This window comes from Lepisosteus oculatus, chromosome 1 (genome assembly GCF_040954835.1).
Source record: "Lepisosteus oculatus isolate fLepOcu1 chromosome 1, fLepOcu1.hap2, whole genome shotgun sequence".
NCBI lineage: Eukaryota > Metazoa > Chordata > Actinopteri > Semionotiformes > Lepisosteidae > Lepisosteus > Lepisosteus oculatus.
In genome coordinates, this window is record NC_090696.1 from 71,373,297 (window position 1) to 71,391,765 (window position 18,469).

The 18,469-nt window shown below is 34.7% G+C and overlaps 1 protein-coding gene across 50 annotated transcripts in view; it reads left to right on the plus strand.

The window, feature by feature from the left end:
* LOC102695388 (protein tyrosine phosphatase receptor type D) overlaps window positions 1-11,874 on the plus strand; it is a 650,800-nt gene extending 638,926 nt beyond the window's left edge. For all 50 annotated transcript variants that reach the window (XM_069192221.1, XM_015345576.2, XM_069192240.1 and 47 more), the window contains 6 exons: window positions 1,258-1,436; window positions 2,233-2,359; window positions 3,026-3,151; window positions 5,714-5,868; window positions 6,564-6,699; window positions 8,522-11,874. In XM_069192221.1, coding sequence (XP_069048322.1) covers window positions 1,258-1,436; window positions 2,233-2,359; window positions 3,026-3,151; window positions 5,714-5,868; window positions 6,564-6,699; window positions 8,522-8,590 — 792 coding nt within the window. In that variant the 3' untranslated portion in view covers window positions 8,591-11,874. The remainder of the gene's footprint in view (window positions 1-1,257; window positions 1,437-2,232; window positions 2,360-3,025; window positions 3,152-5,713; window positions 5,869-6,563; window positions 6,700-8,521) is intronic.
* Window positions 11,875-18,469: the final 6,595 nt, after the last annotated feature.

The window sequence follows — 18,469 nt, forward strand, 5'->3', positions numbered from 1 at the left end:
TACATATATTATGGGCACTTGTGATTTGGTGATTAGGACTCTTCTTCCTAAAGTATATTATTTCTTGGAAATTACCTAAAAGTACAATACTTGATACTTAATTACTATGAATGATTTTTGTTTGCGACACTGGATTCTCCATCAGAAACAAGTTAATAAAGGGCTAAATCTGGCAGCCATAGAACTGCGTAATGTGCAGAAATAATGGAAAGTGTAAAAAAAATTCAGGATTGCATACAAATCACAAGTTTAAAAAAAGCAGATGAATGGAGTCACAAGGACTGGAGTCAAAATTTCAATACAAGTGCTTTGACAGCCAGAGGCTTCTGAACTGGTTTAGGAATTCAAAGATTGCACTATATAAAAAAGCACTTGTAACCACCATTTGTTTCATATTATATTGTGTTGAACTCATGAGATCCTTCAGACGTTTTTCCCCTTGAGTCAACGAAAAAAAAGCAGTGAAATATTGTTTCATTTAAAGAGCCCCAGAATTTCTGGGGCAAGTTTCACTGATTGCTTGATCATGATACCATTATAGACACTTTCGGAGAATGAGACAGCATGGGGCCTGTGGCTTCCTCTGTACTGTTTTTCTTTGAAATTTGGTTTCAATAAAATGTTCCTTTCCAGTCCTGAGAGACATACAGCTTTTGACATCTGTGGTAATAGGGACACAGTTTCATAGTGCATGTTAAGTATAGGTCTCCATTAACCAAGGAAGTAGTCTTATAGAGGAAGTGGGGGTGTATTATTTCATTGCAAAATGCATGCATTTTGAATTTCTGTATTTACACTGCTACATATTTATATTTAAATTAAAGGCCTGCATCTGTGTTCCTCTTTAAAAATCTCACTGCTGTACAGGTGAAATGCTGAATGCTAATGCACCGATGAATAAATAAAATTACCTTTCCTTCACAGAATTGTGTGCTGTGCTAGGCTTTCTCATAGTATTACTTTTTTTTGCTATTGAAGACTTATTTTCCTCAGAAGATTGACACAGCAAAGGAACAGTAATCCTTTTGTCCCCCATTCACAGTGCTACTATAGAATGTAATAAAGGATTCTGAATTTTCAACAGCAGTTGCTAGTGGGATCCTGTAATCTTCTCGACATTCCTACCCACCACTCCTTTCAAGACACTTTTTTTATTAATGAGTTTATCTTGCGAGAAATATTGTATGCAAAATGCAGACCTACTAAAATATGAACAGCATGTGATTCGAAAGAATTTGCTTTATCTCTCCTCTACAGCGTTTAGCCAACACTAAAGCCCATACATCAAGATTCATCAGTGCCAATCTACCATGTAACAAATTCAAAAACCGCCTTGTTAATATTATGCCATATGAATCCACTCGAGTATGTCTGCAGCCTATCCGAGGAGTGGAAGGCTCAGATTATATCAATGCCAGCTTTATTGATGGATACAGGTAAGGATTATTAAACAAATTAATATATGAATAGAGTGTGCTACAAAATACAGTGCCACGAGTTAGCCCAGTGTTTCAGGTTGTATTGAAATAACTTGAGTTTCAGACACAGGAAGTACTTGTAAGCTGGGAAACAGAGTGTATTTGATTTGGAGATATGTCATGTGATCCTGAAAGTTTATAGAGTTAATCTAGTTCCAAATAGTTTTAGTTCATGTTTAATCATTAAGCATTTTCTAAATTAGGAGTACCTCTGGGACACAAGTAAATTCTAAAACACTTAATGCCTGGTTTAATTTAATTTTTTAAAGTTGGACTTGCATATGTAGCATCTTATTAGCTTTTACCATATAGCTGTGTACTGTCTTCCAAAACTGGTTTAATTTTTTCTTTGAAAAACAGAACCTGTTTTGTAACGGGTTAAATGAAGGAGCATTGTCGAGTCTCTCTACCATGCTTCTAATTAATTACAGCCGTGACAGCATGTAAACAGTAGATCTACTGCATAGATCAGCAAACTAATTTTCTTTGAGTAAATGAGCCTCCAAAATCTGCAGAAATGTAATTCTTTGATTAAACCATCTTTAATGGTTTTTTAATGCACAGGCAATCATGGCTTTATAAACCTTTTGCAGTGGAATATCTTGTTAATGAAGTTGTCAGGGCAGGATTTTCTGCAGCACTTAACTCCCATGAGGGTGTTCTGGAGCTGGTTATTTTTTTCTGATTTTATTTGTTTTGTAATGAATTAGTGAATAACAATAAGTTAACGAGTTAATGAAATAACTCGTTTCAGGCAACAGAAAGCCTACATAGCCACCCAAGGCCCCTTAGCAGAGACTACAGAAGACTTCTGGAGGATGCTCTGGGAGCACAACTCCACAATAGTTGTCATGCTCACAAAGCTCAGAGAAATGGGGAGGGTAAGTATCAGAATTCAGTTCTAATTTTCTAAGATAAAGTAAGGGTAAGATAACTTTATTGGCCTTATACAATTTCTTGTATTAGGAGTTTGTCTTTTCACATACCCCAGCTTGCTCTTCATGAGACACACAGACAGGGAGAGAAGCTTGGGGGCTTGGAGTGCACGGTCAGCCATTTATACGGCACCCCTGGAGCAGTTGGGGTTAAGGGCCTTGCTCAGGGGCCCAACAGAGTAGGTTTCCTCTGCCAGCCATGGAATACGAACCAACCAGCCACAGGTGCAGATCCTTAGCCACAGAGCCACTGCACCACCCCACACCAAAGCACCAAAAAACATTCTCACACAGAAAAAATGTTTTACACATTTGTTTTGCAACTGTACTGATAAATGTTTCCTGGCTCTCTGGCCTGCTCTAAACAAACATTCACTTGACTGATCCAGTAGACCTGACCATTGCCCTTTTCCTACCTGCATCTGACTGTATCTGTTTTGAGATATGAATGTAAAACTGAACAGGAGCCCATCAAAATTTGTATCTTTGTTGTGTGTTATAGAATAGAGCAGACTTGGTTTCTGATATACGTAATAGTGCATCGTCTGCTACATCTATTTTCATGAATGAGGTTGAATGCAGCTAAAAAAAGACACTTCATTTCTGTCATAGGAAAAATGCCACCAGTACTGGCCAGCAGAAAGGTCCGCCAGGTACCAATACTTTGTTGTGGATCCCATGGCAGAGTACAATATGCCACAGTATATCCTGCGGGAATTTAAAGTGACTGATGCCAGAGTAAGTGTTTCTTAATTTATTTAATATTTTTGTAAATATGTTGCTGTTAATTTGTTGTGTGTTCTGTTGGACAGTGTAAGTACAACAAGCATGAGGTGACAGTAATTCTACATATTTGCGAATCTGTATGTATGAGCTATATGTGTACAAACCAGGTGACTGATGTCTGCCATATCTAGTATTAAGGCGTGTATGAAGATGGAACACTACATGCCATGGATAAAGAGAGAATTTAGCAGAAATGTCTTTGACATCACCACTCTTTGTTGCTGCCAATCACTTTATTGGACATATACAATTTCTTGTATTACGAATTTGCCTTTGTATTTTTTTTTCTGTTAGATTTCTTAGGCGATATCTTGTCACAAGACATTCTAATATAGTAAACCTACCAATACATACCAAAATCTGCAACAATTAAATGAGGTCTATTTTTTTATAAATGCAGTGTAGACTTAAGCTCTTTATCTCATTTGAAATGTTAGTTGGAGGCTTATTTCTTCAGTGAAATTTTGACATGTTTCACTATTTCATAAAAATTAAATACTAAGAATTGTGCACATGAGCCAGTAATTCCATCAAAGGTGTTTCTCTGATATAGATGAACTGTGCAAGCTTTGCTTTTATAGTGCATATCACACACATACCTCAATGGGATTGCATTCCTTATCATGCATAAACATTATTACATATGTAATGTACACTGTCATGAATGTGACCACGAACAGACATTACAAATTAAGCCAAGCTATCTTAATTATTTGCATTCAAGCACTTGAAGTAGAAAGACAAAGGTGTTCCATAATATGTTTTGTTTTTCTAAAGAAAATGTGCATTTTATACTTTTGTAATTTAAATTTAGAATAAGGGCATATAACTGAGATTACTGGACAAAGCCAATGTAAAACAGTATATTACGAGGTGGGTTTGTGCATTTCATAAGAGATGTTTATCAAAAAAATATATATCTTTTTGATAAAATATTTTTAATCCATTACTCCACTTAACGTTTTGAATTTTGTTTCTGTTTATTGACAGTCCTGTATGTACAGTTCTGAAACAAATAAGGCTTACAAAATGAAAATAATCAGATAATGTATCAAATTAACAAAGTCAAACTCAGTTTTGTGTGCTCTTTGACAAAGAAAAAGTTTAACTGTTCTCAGATAGTTTGTGTATTTTCTTCCCTAAGTGGTATAAATATACTTATGACTCGATGGCACTGAAATAAAATTATTACAGTATATGTGCCGTTTTTTGTATTTGTCTGTTGATTGGTTGGTTGCTTCCTAGGTTACTGTTTCTTTTTTTCATTTCCTGTGCAATAATTGGTAGTAACAGAGCTCCTTCATGTTCTGTTGTATCACTGTAGCTTGAGGGAAGTAGTATCTTTGCAGCTTTCTAACTACAAAAATAGTGACCTTCCCTTGGAAAAGGCAGACACCAGGAATGTATCAACGTCTTAGCTTTCAACACTTTTATGGTCACGAAAGAATAAAGGCATTAGCCCTGTTCATATACCATTGCAAGGTAGAATTTGCTTTAAGTTATTTGTCTTCCACTATAAAATGACACTGTAGCCTCCATACAGTAGTACAAAGGTAATCAGCAATCACTAATCAATGGCCTTAACTTTATCTTCACAGCATAGTTGTTAATCTTTTATGGTACATTAGAAAATGGGTAGTACTATTTTAAAGATTTCTGAACTTAGATGTACTTCGGGTTTTAATTTCCATCCTCATTTGAGTTAATCATTTTTAAAAATATTTTATGTTCACATTTCAGCCTTTTTGAATGCCACCATTCATCGAGCTCAACGAGGCCTGATAATCATTTTTTTGCAGTCCATGCTTGTTTACAAAACTATGGTTATTTGCATCCAAAATATTTTCTGATGCAAAGACCCTTCCTCCCTTAAGAGATCTATAAGCTGTCTGAGTGCAGGCTTCCCAGCTCGTAATATACTTGCATTTTTGACTCAGATTATAAGCTTTTTCACTCTTCTACTAGTGTCCAGTAATTACTTTTTTAATTCAACATCTGTATATGCTTTTGCAAGAAGTGCACTAATAGATTATTCATCAAATTTAAGAGCTAGAGCTGAGACTACAATATGGACATTAGAAGTCAGTGCTCTAAATTTAACAGCAACCTATTAAAGATTGTTACTGTAAACCTTGTTCACACAATTTACATTGTCACACATCAGCCTGTTGACATTATTAGAATCCATTCCTACTAGATTTATAGACAAGTATGCACACATTAATACAGTAATTAAACTCTAGTGTATAAAAGTCAGTTTTAAGATTAGATTTGAAGGATTACAAAAAGATGACTGTCATAAGATATCTCTTAAGCACAGTCTGATATATTTTTAAATAAAGGTATAATTCTTTATTTACCTTTATTTCTTTACTGAAATCTTTACAGTGTTCCTTTTACATCAATATTTTTAAGGCCATTCACTAGAATATATAATAGCATACATTCTTTCTTTAGAATGTATTTGTCAATGAAGGCTATCTGATCTTGAGCATGTTGCTTTTTTATTTACAGGATGGACAGTCGCGAACAGTAAGACAGTTTCAGTTTACTGATTGGCCAGAACAAGGAGTGCCAAAATCAGGAGAAGGCTTCATTGACTTCATTGGCCAAGTACATAAAACAAAAGAACAGTTTGGCCAGGATGGGCCGATTTCAGTTCACTGTAGGTAAGTAAAGACCACACATCAATGAGTTTCTGCTAGCAACAAGAGCAGCTCTTGAAAATAACTAAATCACCTTATGCATTTGTAATACATGTTTATAATTGTTCAACACTGGCTACTTAAAATTCTTCTTTATGTAATATCTAAAGGTTACTTCCATGTTGAAAAGAAAAAAGACAATGTTTGGCTGTTAAGCCCTCTTCAGGTGTGAGGAAGATGTTGTCTCTAATTTCTTTTCAGCATGGAATAAACCTTAACTTGTTCCTTTGCAGCCCACACATGCTGACGCAGCTACCTACTTGAACTTGTATATGTTATATATGTCTAAACTACAATATCAAAACTTGCTTCATTAAAATTTTGGCAATACATTGTAGTAGTTACAGCTAAAAATTATTCTAACTAATATTTATATTTTCTTTGTTTTGTGAAGCAAGAGCACTGCCTGTCAAATTTAATTTAATTCATAACGCCAAGTCCTTTTGATTTACTGTATATTTGATACCTAGCTAATAAAGGTGCTGACAGTGCCCCTTGCAAAGGAGTAAATTACATCTCAGCTCTGTGGAAAAAATCCTCGTTGGTGTTTATTGTTTATTGTTTTCTAATTACTACCTAATAAGTGGGAGGTCATGAGTGTAAAGAGCCTTTAGATGGTTGATTGTCACCTAATTAAAGCTCTCTCCATTCCCTTGCAGTGCGGGTGTTGGAAGAACTGGTGTATTTATCACACTCAGCATTGTCCTGGAGAGAATGAGGTATGAAGGTGTGGTGGACATCTTTCAGACTGTCAAAATGTTAAGGACACAGAGGCCAGCCATGGTACAGACAGAGGTGAGGAAATAATGTGTTTAATGCTGGAAAATCACCTGCATGGGAGACGGGTCGGAAGACAGACAAGTCGCCTCTACACTCAAACTCCAGATCATAAGGGTGCTTGGCAGTTCCCATTCTGGATTAATCCCTGTACAACTAAGTGCGCTGACAGGACCGATTTGAAAGCACATCTAAGACCCAAGAAGCACCAATGCTTGTGTGGGTCCTAAGTCAACTTCAGTAATGCTAATTTTAGCCTTACATAAACATTTCCGCCATTTTAAATAGGGATTTACTTGTATTAGCTTTGCGGGGGAATGTAATGTGTCCTTTAAAGCCTTGAACTAGATATATTGCTGTAATCATTTTAATACTTGTCTCCGAGTGAGATATGGCAGAAAATTAGCCTTGAGGGAAGAATTAATGCTTCATTAGTACTTATGCGCACTATTCAGAATTTAGTGCTTATAAGGACAAAAAATACCAAGTGAGCATCTTAAAAACCTGCATAGGAAAGAAAAGCAAACAAATGAATGGTCACTAAGTATAAGTTACATTTCATGTTCACTGACTTCTGTTTCAATTTAGGGATATTCGTAATAAAATAATTGTAGCTTTTCCCATCTGATTTCCATATTGTAGTTTGATATTTTAGATTGTTTCCATTTTTTAATAGAAACTTTTATCCCATGGTTACTATAAATTCCTGGTAGTTAAATGCAAAACATACTCCTAAAATTACAGTTTTTTGTTCTGGTCATGCCTTGTCAGTAAAGAAAAGTTGCTATGCTAAAATACACGTTTCTTTTATAAGGCGGCTGATAATCAGCCAGAACATGTACTGAGAATTTATTTTTTTAAACCTTGTCAAGCATCTCCAAATGCAAAATCATGCCCTGCAGAAAGAGCAAAGCATGTTGCAAAGGGATTACGTGTCCCAGCATGCTCATGAAGCAGTGAAGACTCCTTTACTGTATCTGACAGATCCTGTTCATTTCTCACGTGATGTTGCAGAAAAGCAGCGTATCGAAAGCAGGACAGAAACCTATTGTGAAATATAAATCATTTCGCCTGACAATTTTTAGATTTCACTCAACCGGAAAATAATGGAAAATGCAGCTTAATGCAGTTAATGTCAGCAGAAGGACAAGTGCAGGTGAAAGTGGAGTGAATTGAGTAATGACAGTGCTTACCTTGCTTTATGCAGATACCTGCTATTACACGGTAGTTTTCTTAAATTCAGTTTAAGTAATTGTTTTCTACTGGGAGAAATAAAGATTGTTTTCAGATCTGGCTGAAGTCCCAGATGACTTTTTAATTGTGCAAGAATCCGTGACTGTAAAAGCTAGATCAGTGACTACTGTATAAGTGATGACTGTATATAGATTTGTGCTTATAATTAAGCTGTCTTGTCTGCCTGATGTTTTTACCAAATGACTATGGTAAAATCTTCCCCAGTACAGAAGATCTATGAAGGACCTAAGAATTTGCGCAATCTCAAATACAAATTCACAAGCCTGTTTGTTTACAATGAGAAATGCCCGCTTCACATCACAGGAAGTTTTGTTGCCCTGTTCTGAACCGCAGAAGATGGTGTTCCGCGTACCTGGTCATTTCGGCTATTTTGTGACGTAAATTGGATGTTTTAGAAGTGACTGTGTATTGAGTTTTGAAATGCACTTATCAATTCTGATTCTTTCTAACTGTGTAATATAAAAATAGTGTTGCAGTGCCCCCTTTAAATTCCAGGGGTTTTGAACATAGACCCCTTTATGTCCAAAATACAGCAGGTTCTTTTATGTGTTAATTTTACTAACTCGAGACCTTGTCCTTTACCTAGGATCAGTACCAGTTCTGCTACCGAGCTGGATTGGAGTACCTTGGGAGCTTCGATCACTATGCAACGTAAAAAGCCCATCCTGGATAACAGCAGGCCCTTCAAGATCCAGAGAGCCTCTTCTGAGCCATAAACACGTGCTTAAGAAGTACTTCTTAACTTCTAGCTAAAGACAATTTAAGTGTCGGATATTAAACAGAAAAAAAATACAAAAAAATTCCAGGTGGACCAAGAATTTACACGATTAAAAAACTACCCTGAACGTAAAAAGTGAATCCTGACTGTTGAGGCATCTTAAGGAAGTTTTTTTTTTTTTTAATTTTTGCTTCAAGGATTCATCTTGGGTTGAAACATAAAACAACAACAGAAATCTTGGGAATTGCAGAGAAATTGTTTTCAGAGTCGCCTGAAAACTGAATGCACATTGTAAAGCTAAATCTCAAGAAATTCACAACCAAGTATACACAGACAATTCATTTAAAAGGACGCCAGATATTGGTAAATTATGAAAAGAAGACACTGCTTCAGTAATATCCCCCTTCCCTCTATAAAGTTCATTATTATTAATTAGGGGACAAAATGGGGAATGTTTAAAAAATAAAAAAACTTACTGATTTAGTTTTTTAGTACTGTATTATACTGCTGACCTGTGCTTCATTTATAACTGTGTAAACTTATTTCCCTTTTTTTAACGAACTTTTTTCATTTATTGAAGCGAATTAAACAAATCATTTGCTTAATTGTTCACCTTTTTGTTCCATCCATCTTGTACATTTCTTTTCAGCTGTAGAACTGTTATAATGTTTGTACCATCAAGCTGAGGTAATGTTCATTTTAGTGTGCTTTTTTATTTTATTTTTTTTGCACATTTCTGTGCAGCTCTGTATTAAACACCACCAAAATAACTTTATTACAGGGTTCTTTTCATTTTCCTTTTTTTTGGTCTTTTTTTAAATTAAATGATGCCCATAACAACCATGCGATAAACTGGGGCTTTGTGGAATCAACAGGGATGAGCAAAGTATGAAGTTGCTGCTACCAATTATCTTAGTTCTTCCAAGGTGATGTATACAGTTTGCCAAAACAGCCTCTGATGAGATACACAACATACAGAACAGTAAGTAGAAAAAGATAAAAGCAAAAGGCTTCCACAATGAGATTTCTGTAATTAGGGGGGGAATGAAGAGATTTTTCACTGGAATGCACATCAGTAGGAGAAAAAGTATTTCGATACAGTGCATCTTTTCTTGTGCAATAAATAGATGTATTATAGATAGGATTTATGTAGTTCTTTTGTGATTCATCGCATAGTTATTCCCTGAAAAGTGACAAGGGGATTGTCATGTATCACTAGGTACACCAGTGTGTTCTGTAATTCTCGCTTCATAATGGTAGTGGTTTGTGCAGAAGGCTGCTTTAGTATAGCTGACAAGCCGATATAGATGTCATTTTAATGTAATAGGGCAAGGCATAAAAAACATCACTTTCCTAAAGTTCAGACATGTTGAATAGCATAATGTGTAATGTTTTAATTTTGCATTTAGAGTGCCTTATATCTAATGCCTGTTTTTATAATGTTTCTTTAAAAGTTTTATCTATCCTTTTACTTAGTTCATATCTATTTCATTTTATCTAAAGTATTACTTTTTATTAGATGATATACAATTATATATGCAAATAAGTCACTTGCAACGATCCTGGTTTCATTTTCAGTCGCCTTATCTGGTTCTTGGTCTTAAATGGATTTGCCCATGTAGAGTTCAGTGAATCCTTCATTTACAGACACAATGACAGAGCATGGGATATATTTTCTAACAAGAGAACAGGTCACACTATTCCCCTGTATATTCTAGGTTTTCTTATTTAAGCCTAATCATTTTGTATTTGTAGAATCTACTAGCACTTTGAAAATGTACGCATATTTATATATTGTCTTAGCAGCTTGTTCTTTTCATTAGCATGCAACAGTATTATGTTTCAGGGTACAAAATCATGCAAATAACTAGCTAGATAGAAGCATACGTAAAGGAAGGAAGATATACAGAAGCATTCACATTACCGAAGACCTATACACTTAGACTGTTTGAAGACCAAACCTTAGCAGTAAAAAGCACTTTTTATATATATACACAATGAGAAGGCTACCTCTAGATGGACTCTGGAAAATGTTGAACAGGACAGAGTGCAATGCACGTTGGACAGATTCTCAGCTGGGAAGGCCTTAAGAATGAACATGGCAAGGGTGGGAAAAACAAAACATTTTTCTTTGCGCCTACACGCATCTTTTGAAAATCAGTTAAAATCACATTAGAACAAAGAACCGCTGGGGGAAAAAAAAAACTAGCATTTGAATCCTGACAATCGAAGTTGGTCAAGTGTAACAGTATGTCTGCTGATGTTGCAGATGCACTTTTGAGGTGTTGATTTTTTTTTTCCTGGAAATTAAGGACACACACGCTAGGCACCTTTTGATTTGATTTTGTTTTCTTCCTTCTGGTTTTGTGGATGTGCATTCCAGTTGCTTTCTTTCCCTTGTTATTTTCAGCAGTTGTTTCCAATCACTTAATCGGACAGTAAGGTTATTTTTTTCATTCTATTTTCCTTCTTGCAGTCATAAGTGTGATGAGTAAGGTGCTATTATTTTTCTACATCCAGGGGTAGACATTGTGTATCATTTTGTACTTAGTTATTTTCAGCAATCTATGTACATTTGTACTGGTCCACTTCTTTTCATTTATTTTTTGATATGCATGGTAAAACATTGCAGATGGCCAATGGGGGCCCTTTAGGAAGAATTGCACTTTCTATATCTTTGTACTATGCACTGCCCTATTGATTCTAAACCCAATAATATATTACTTGAACCCATCTGTAAGAATTTACTTAAACGTTCACTTTGTGTGTATGTAAATAACACAGAAGAATATTGAACTAAAAAAAAGACAAAAAATAGTTTGTGGCAAAAGAGCATCCATTTCTGGTGCCATGATACTCCAGCAGACAACTGCTGACGACAGATTTTGTCATAACCATCTGTTATGTGGCTTTGCCATTCAAGCTTGGAGTGTCATTACAAAAATAAACGTTGTGTTCTCTGCTCTCTATCTATCTCTCGTCTGGATGCATAGACTGAAAATAATAAATGAAATTGTAAAAAAAATGGCTTGTTAAAAGAATCATACAATTACCTCTGATAGTAGTAAGCGTAAACGTTTTTCAGAATGAAAGGAGTGCTTTTTATTTTCTTACTTAGGTTACATTGGTGGCGAAAGAAGTCTGTATGAAAATCAGTTCTTTGCTGACACAAGTTCCATTTGTTACAAATGAATTCTAATAAAAAATGTCAGTGTTATGCACTATAGTCTCTTTTTATTGGTGTTTTTCTTTAATTCATACAGGGACATTAAAACACGGATACTTTTTCACCTCTAACTGCAGCCTTTTATTTGAAAGCAGAACTTATTTCATATTGTAGAGACCATCAGTTTTTTAAATATTTTCTAAAACACTGTGAGGATACTGTATGTACTTTGTTTTGTTATTTACCTCACATTAAAGTAAAATACCCTACTCTCCTGAAGTAAACTATTTAAGGAGCTTACTTAAAAGGGTAGGATAACTTATTTTAAATGAACATAGAAATGGATATTTCCCTTAAACTAAGACACAGCGGGATAACTGTGGCAAAGATGTCTTAAAATGTTGGAGTTTTTTGTCTTCCAATGGTTTGTGAAGACCTTTCAGTTTCTTACTAAGGGCCTTGGGAGGTTTTTTTTACTTTTAACTTGAAATATAGGCAATGATTAAAAGCATTTATCTTTAAATGCTCCAAGCAGGGATGAAACTTCGCTTCTATTGTCCAGTGGAATATGTCTAAGCCAAAAACCACTATACAGCTGTGCTTGCAGTGTCTGCAAAAATGGTTTGCAGAAGGTCTCAAAATGCAAGAACAAGAGCCAGACAATCTGGTGTGCAGTTGACACTAGCAAGAGCCAACTGGAAGTGTACATTACAGAAGGCCAGGGGATATGTCTGGTGCAATGAAAGTGATGATTGGTAGTCTGCTTTTCATGGTTCAGTGTGTGACTCTCTACTGTTTACTGCAGTTGGTCCTCATTTGGAGAAGCAAGTGTATGTTTGCAGAGCTGGGGTTTTCGCTATCTGTTAACAACTCAGCAAATGCCTGCAAGTTTTATTTCCTACAAAAGAATAAACGTGTTTAGTCTATTTTTTTTTCCATTTCAGAGGTAGTGCATTTTCTTACCCTTTTGTTCTGTTTGGAAAGCACATATATGACTTTTGTCTTAGCAGGGAGATACAAAAAATGTTGTTTATGCTACAAAATGGTAAGTAAATCAGAAAATAGGATTTGTGGGTGGTTCTGAAAACAGAACTCCGTGTTTCACTAATACCTTAATTCAACATAGTGAATTTCACTTAACCTTCCATAAATTTCATTTGCAAATGCATTTGACCCTAACTAAAAATCAGGAGCTTGAGGATTAATAGATTACCAATGCTTTGTAAAAATGTGTTCTGAAATTTTATATTCTCAGTTTTGGGCATAAGAGTTTGTACAGTAAGTAGCTTACGAATTCATAGCATACTTCCAAGACAAGGACAAGAAAAAAAATCACATTATCAATATGATTTGCTATAAAGCTAAAAAATTAGTTGTGACAAGATGGAAACATTATTTGGAAAACATATGGCTGCTTTCACTTCTACAATATAACAGATGTTCAGTAGAGTCATCTTAACTGCCACACTATCATAACTATCAAAGACTATTACACAAAACAAATGTAGTACTGAGCTCTGATTCAGCACATCGTAGTAACAAAGTTATGAAACTGGCTCAAATGTATGACTACTTCTACTGTATTATCTGTAGTTCATTAATCATATACCCATATCCTATATTTCTAATTTTTCATATTTTTACACATAAAGGGATACATATAAAAACAAACTCCCCATCCTATTTTTAATTTTTTGTATTGTACAAAGGGGAAAAATGTTAAACTCTTGATATGGAAAGTGATGTTACTGTATGTACAGTCGTTGTTACAGAGAGACACAAACAGCTACACTTAAGAATACTCAAGTTTATTTTTAGTTTACAACACCTTGTTTAAACACCAGCTGAAAACTGAAATGCTGGACATTTAAGTTCTTCCTCAAGGATACGGGTATGAACAAAACTGTTTAACTACAAGATTAACTACAAACAGTAATTAGCAAATCCTTCTTTATCCTTCACACCACACTTAAAACTCTGGGCCTTCTGAGGCTCGTGCTATATTTATGTTCACTTTTGGCTTCTCTCTATCTCAGCCATTTTAACAGGGAATGTCTAAAAAATGATAGAATATGTATGTGAAAATAGAGATATCAATAATATGAAAGAAAGGCTTAGACTTTAATCTACTGTACATGCCAACACCTACCACTAGACTGTCCTAAACAAAAACTGTGTTTAATGTTTGTTTTCACTGTGTTGTTCGCTAATGCTCATAAGTGCTTTAAGAAAACAAACACCTGCTTCTGTCAAATACAAAATTAAAAATACTTCCCACCTACAGTATAAAGGCCAGCTAAACATGAAAGAAAGAAAGTAATACAATATCTCATGAATTCAATGCTTTTCACATAATGTTCCCTCATTTTATATTTCTTAAAACTCCTTTTTATTCTCGTTTTTGCTTTTCTTAAACCTATTTTACACGTGATTGTGAACATCTGAGACCCTGCCCAGACAAGTGCTGGTACTTTACTGCACCCATTCTTTTGAAATATTGTATTAACCTGTGGGACAGCACTGATCTCTGTTGCTACATGCATGACAAATAAGTCAGATTTCGATTTGTAGACTCGAGTATTTGTTCCTGCTTTTTCGATGTATGTGGTCTAAGACAGAGGCACCAGAAGGACTGTGAAAATGGTGGAGCCAGCAGAGAAGAAATCAAATCTGACTGAGACTAATTATTTAACATTGAAACTAGAATAAAATATATCAGCACATTTGTACAGCATAAATAGCACAATATGTAATTAAAAAATTACAGCTGCAAGCTTGACCTACACACTCATTATATTACAACATAAAATACTAATTGCTTGTAATCACTGAAACAAACACAAGGAACAATAAACAATGTTTCTTGCAATGAAAGCGAAAATGAGGACTCCAATGTTTAATTTAAATGGTGTACACTGGTCTTTTTTCTTTGTAATTATAATGATTTAATTAAATTCAAACTTTCATGGACCTAAAAAAATATTTTAAAAAAAGAAAGCAAGTCTTTGCAGCCAAGCCAATTGGAAAGGTTCAAATTTTAGAAATTAAAGAATGAAAGAATCCACTTGTTTCTGTTGCTCAAACTTGCAAGGTACCAGGGTGATCAGTAAGGTAAGAATGGGCTAGTACAATACCTTGTTCTGTTAAAGAAAAGACAAAGTTTTACTCTTCTCTGAAATGCCAGTTTGCCTGATGTGGCAGGAAAACGTTCCTGTATTGAAATACAGTAAGATATTTTCAGTATATTGTGATATTGAACAGTGCATGCCATGGAGAACTACAGTAAATAAAAATTATCCACTTGAGTTCTATTAAGAAGAGTGATATCAGCCAAGTCATCAACTCAGAAAATCAGAAAAACGTGCACTGCTTTCATCATTTATATTGTAAAGTTGCTGTTTTTGTGTTATTGTGTTTGGCTCTATCAGGTGCAAAAATCGTATTTCTGCGGCCTTATTCATCCTTTCCATCCCTCCCAATCTGTCCTCTTGCCATGTGACCTTAAGAATGTCCTATTTGTGTTCTTTCAATTCGCTATATTCAAAATACTTCCCACACAATTTTAAAAGGGACTTGAATGTTCAGTCAGAACAAATTTTGTTATATTAATATATTAATAGATATGGTTTTAGGAATGAATTAGCTTAAATTGGAAATAAATCTTAATTGACAACCATAATTTAAAATCCACCTAATCTTATTTTAATTAAAGACATATGTCAGGAATATAACCCTGCTTAAATATCATTAAAATAAATATCACAGTGAATGTCTAGTATGTACAAAATGTTTCAAGAGATTTACCTAATTTAATACAAAAGGTTTAGAATATGAGTATATAATTTATTAATTGCAAAATAAAACATATTTTGATGCCAACAGTCTGCTAAATTGTGGTGTCAGTTAAAGTGAGTCTAGACTGCAATTCAGATGAATCACATTGCAAAGCCATCATGCTCAAACAAGATTGCATGGAAGTACAGTATACAGTATAGAGATACTGAAAGACTTAGCTTACAAAAGAGAGTATATACCTGTCTGGGTGGCATATTGGTGAATGAAGAAGTTAATGAACAACTTAATCTTGTTTCAGTTTTGATCTATATTGCATTTGAAAGCTTACTCTCTATTTTTGGCTGGAAGAAATCTATACATCTAGACTACTGAAAACACAAATTTCAGTAAATGTGTGCATTGTCTCATTATTCTAATCAGGAAAGATATAATCCTACACCAATCCCTCAACAAATGGAGGATATGTATGGTGATGGACCATCTAAAGTGATTAATTTAGTACAAAATGGCATAAGTAGATGATTAAATAAACATTGCATTCTGTGACAACAGGCTGTGTGAGTACTGTTCACATGAATATTGACATATTGGATATTACTTCTACATCCTAAACATGTAACAAGACAGAATCAGCTTGAATGATGTCTGAAATTGGAAGTCACAAATTATGCACCAGGGATTTGACAAAATTGCTTTCCCATTTGTTGGCAGTTTTAATTTCAATTCAATTCTCTGTGTTTGTAGGTCAACATAATATTTAAGGTGATCTGAAGATCTAATCTAAACATTTCTTCAAAAGAAGTTGAGCAGTCATCTTGGACAACATAACTGAGCAGCTTATTTCAGACTCCCACACTATTTTCTGTAAAAAATGTTCAACTAGGGAGCTATGTTTCAGATGTGGAACCTTCTTTTCTCCTGTGAGGGAGAGGGAAAAAATAGCAAATTAAATAAAGAATTGGAGAAAAAAAGAGTAGGTAAGAAGGTGGGAATGCATGTCAAAACTAAGGGAGAAAAGGAGCAGAGGTGTGTCAAGCCAGAATCTGCAAATGAATGGAGAGGATTTAGAAGATGAGTCTCTCATTGAGAGAAGGGGGAAGGTGTGATCCAATTTAAAGGATAATTTGGATGTCTTTCTACAACAGGAGTACTGAAACCCCTCTGTGACGATGCAGTTGGAGAGATCAGAATGATCATGGCCGTTAGAGGTAAAATGGGAAATTATTTGTTTGGAGTGATCTTTGAAGTGTAAGATCTTTGATCTTTTTTTGTAAAATATTGTTCATACTGTATGCTCAGTATTAAATGGGCTTCCCTGTAGTTTTCAATGTTTTACTCTGCTTCATGTATCACTGTTGATTCTAAAGTCCATTTGGTTGACTTAAATAATTTTAAATACTTCATTTATTTTTCTGCTCAAGAGTAAAAAGCTCTACATCCATTGATCTTATCTGGACTGCTCCAAAGGCAGCAATATATTTTTTTTTATTGTGGTGACTAAAATTGTACAAAACAGACTTACTAGTGCATCGTAACATTTTAGCCACTCAAATTTTTTTCAAAGGTAGTTTCTTGAAGATTAGGGTTTTTCCTTCTGTATGTACTGTATATAGTTTGTATTTTTCTGTAAGACGTTAGCCAGGTCTTACATTTTGTATACAGTAGACCTTTTTTATTTCCTTTGTAGCTTCTGTGGTGTTTGCTTATGGTCCTATTTTAGTAGAATTCATGAATTTGACTAGTTTACTAACTATAAATAATTTAAAACATGGATATAAATGAGGAAGAGTAGTGTTCCCAATACAGATTCCTGTGGTACTCCACTAATTACATCAGCCCAATTTTATTTTATCTATTTTCTTTGTTTAAGGAGCACTGTGCTTTTAATTTGTCACATTTTAAAATGGAAAATGTCATTATCTTTTATTCAATTATTTGTGGAATTCATTTGAATTCTGAATATAAGGTAATGACCAGTAACACTTTTGTAACTTCTGATAGCTTTTAAAAACTAAATACTTTACGAATATCCTTACATTAAGTCATTTGTGTAAAATAATAAAATACCCTGTGTTATTAAAGCACATTAAGGCAAGGCAAATGCTGATGTTCATCTATATTGCAAAATGAACAATTTCAAAATAATTGGCCAGTTCACCTAGATGCTGATTGCTAGAGAATTTCATTATGACTTTTTTAATGTGCGAGGAAGGGAATGCTGTGTTATTACACTCTGTAAGGCCATCTAATGTTTATGGTTCTTAGCTCATTGCTACATTGGTCACCCTACTTGCGCCAACTTAATCATCTTATTGGTGTTATAGTAGTACATGGTAGTAAGAGGAAGAAAAATAGAGGATCAAGCCATTTGTAATGTTTGCCTATAAATATTGAGGGGTGTATTTTTTGCATTTAAAAAGATGGCACCCTGACGAAGATATGCATCAGCATATATTTTTGCAGATAAATACAGACCCATTGACAAACAATCTACATACAGTACAGTGAATTTTCTGATTGATGAGTTTGTTCCCACTCATTATCATATACATTCTGTATATGTGTGAATTATGCTGTAACTCAAATAAGTTAATTCTTACTTTATTATAATTTTTTTTTGAAGTAGTATAGAATTAATACAATCCACAACCAGCATCAGTGTTTTGGTCAGAGGTTTTGATTATCACCAGAAGCAAATTTCAATGTTTCTCCCAAGTATTAGAACTGCCAGATTTCCCAAACTATCAATGGACCACCCAATAAACCTGAGCCACAGCTGCTTCAATTTCTTCCTCCTTTTCCACTTCAAGTGGGCTCCCACGGCAGTTCCTGCTGTTTTACTCCAAAACTGGAGA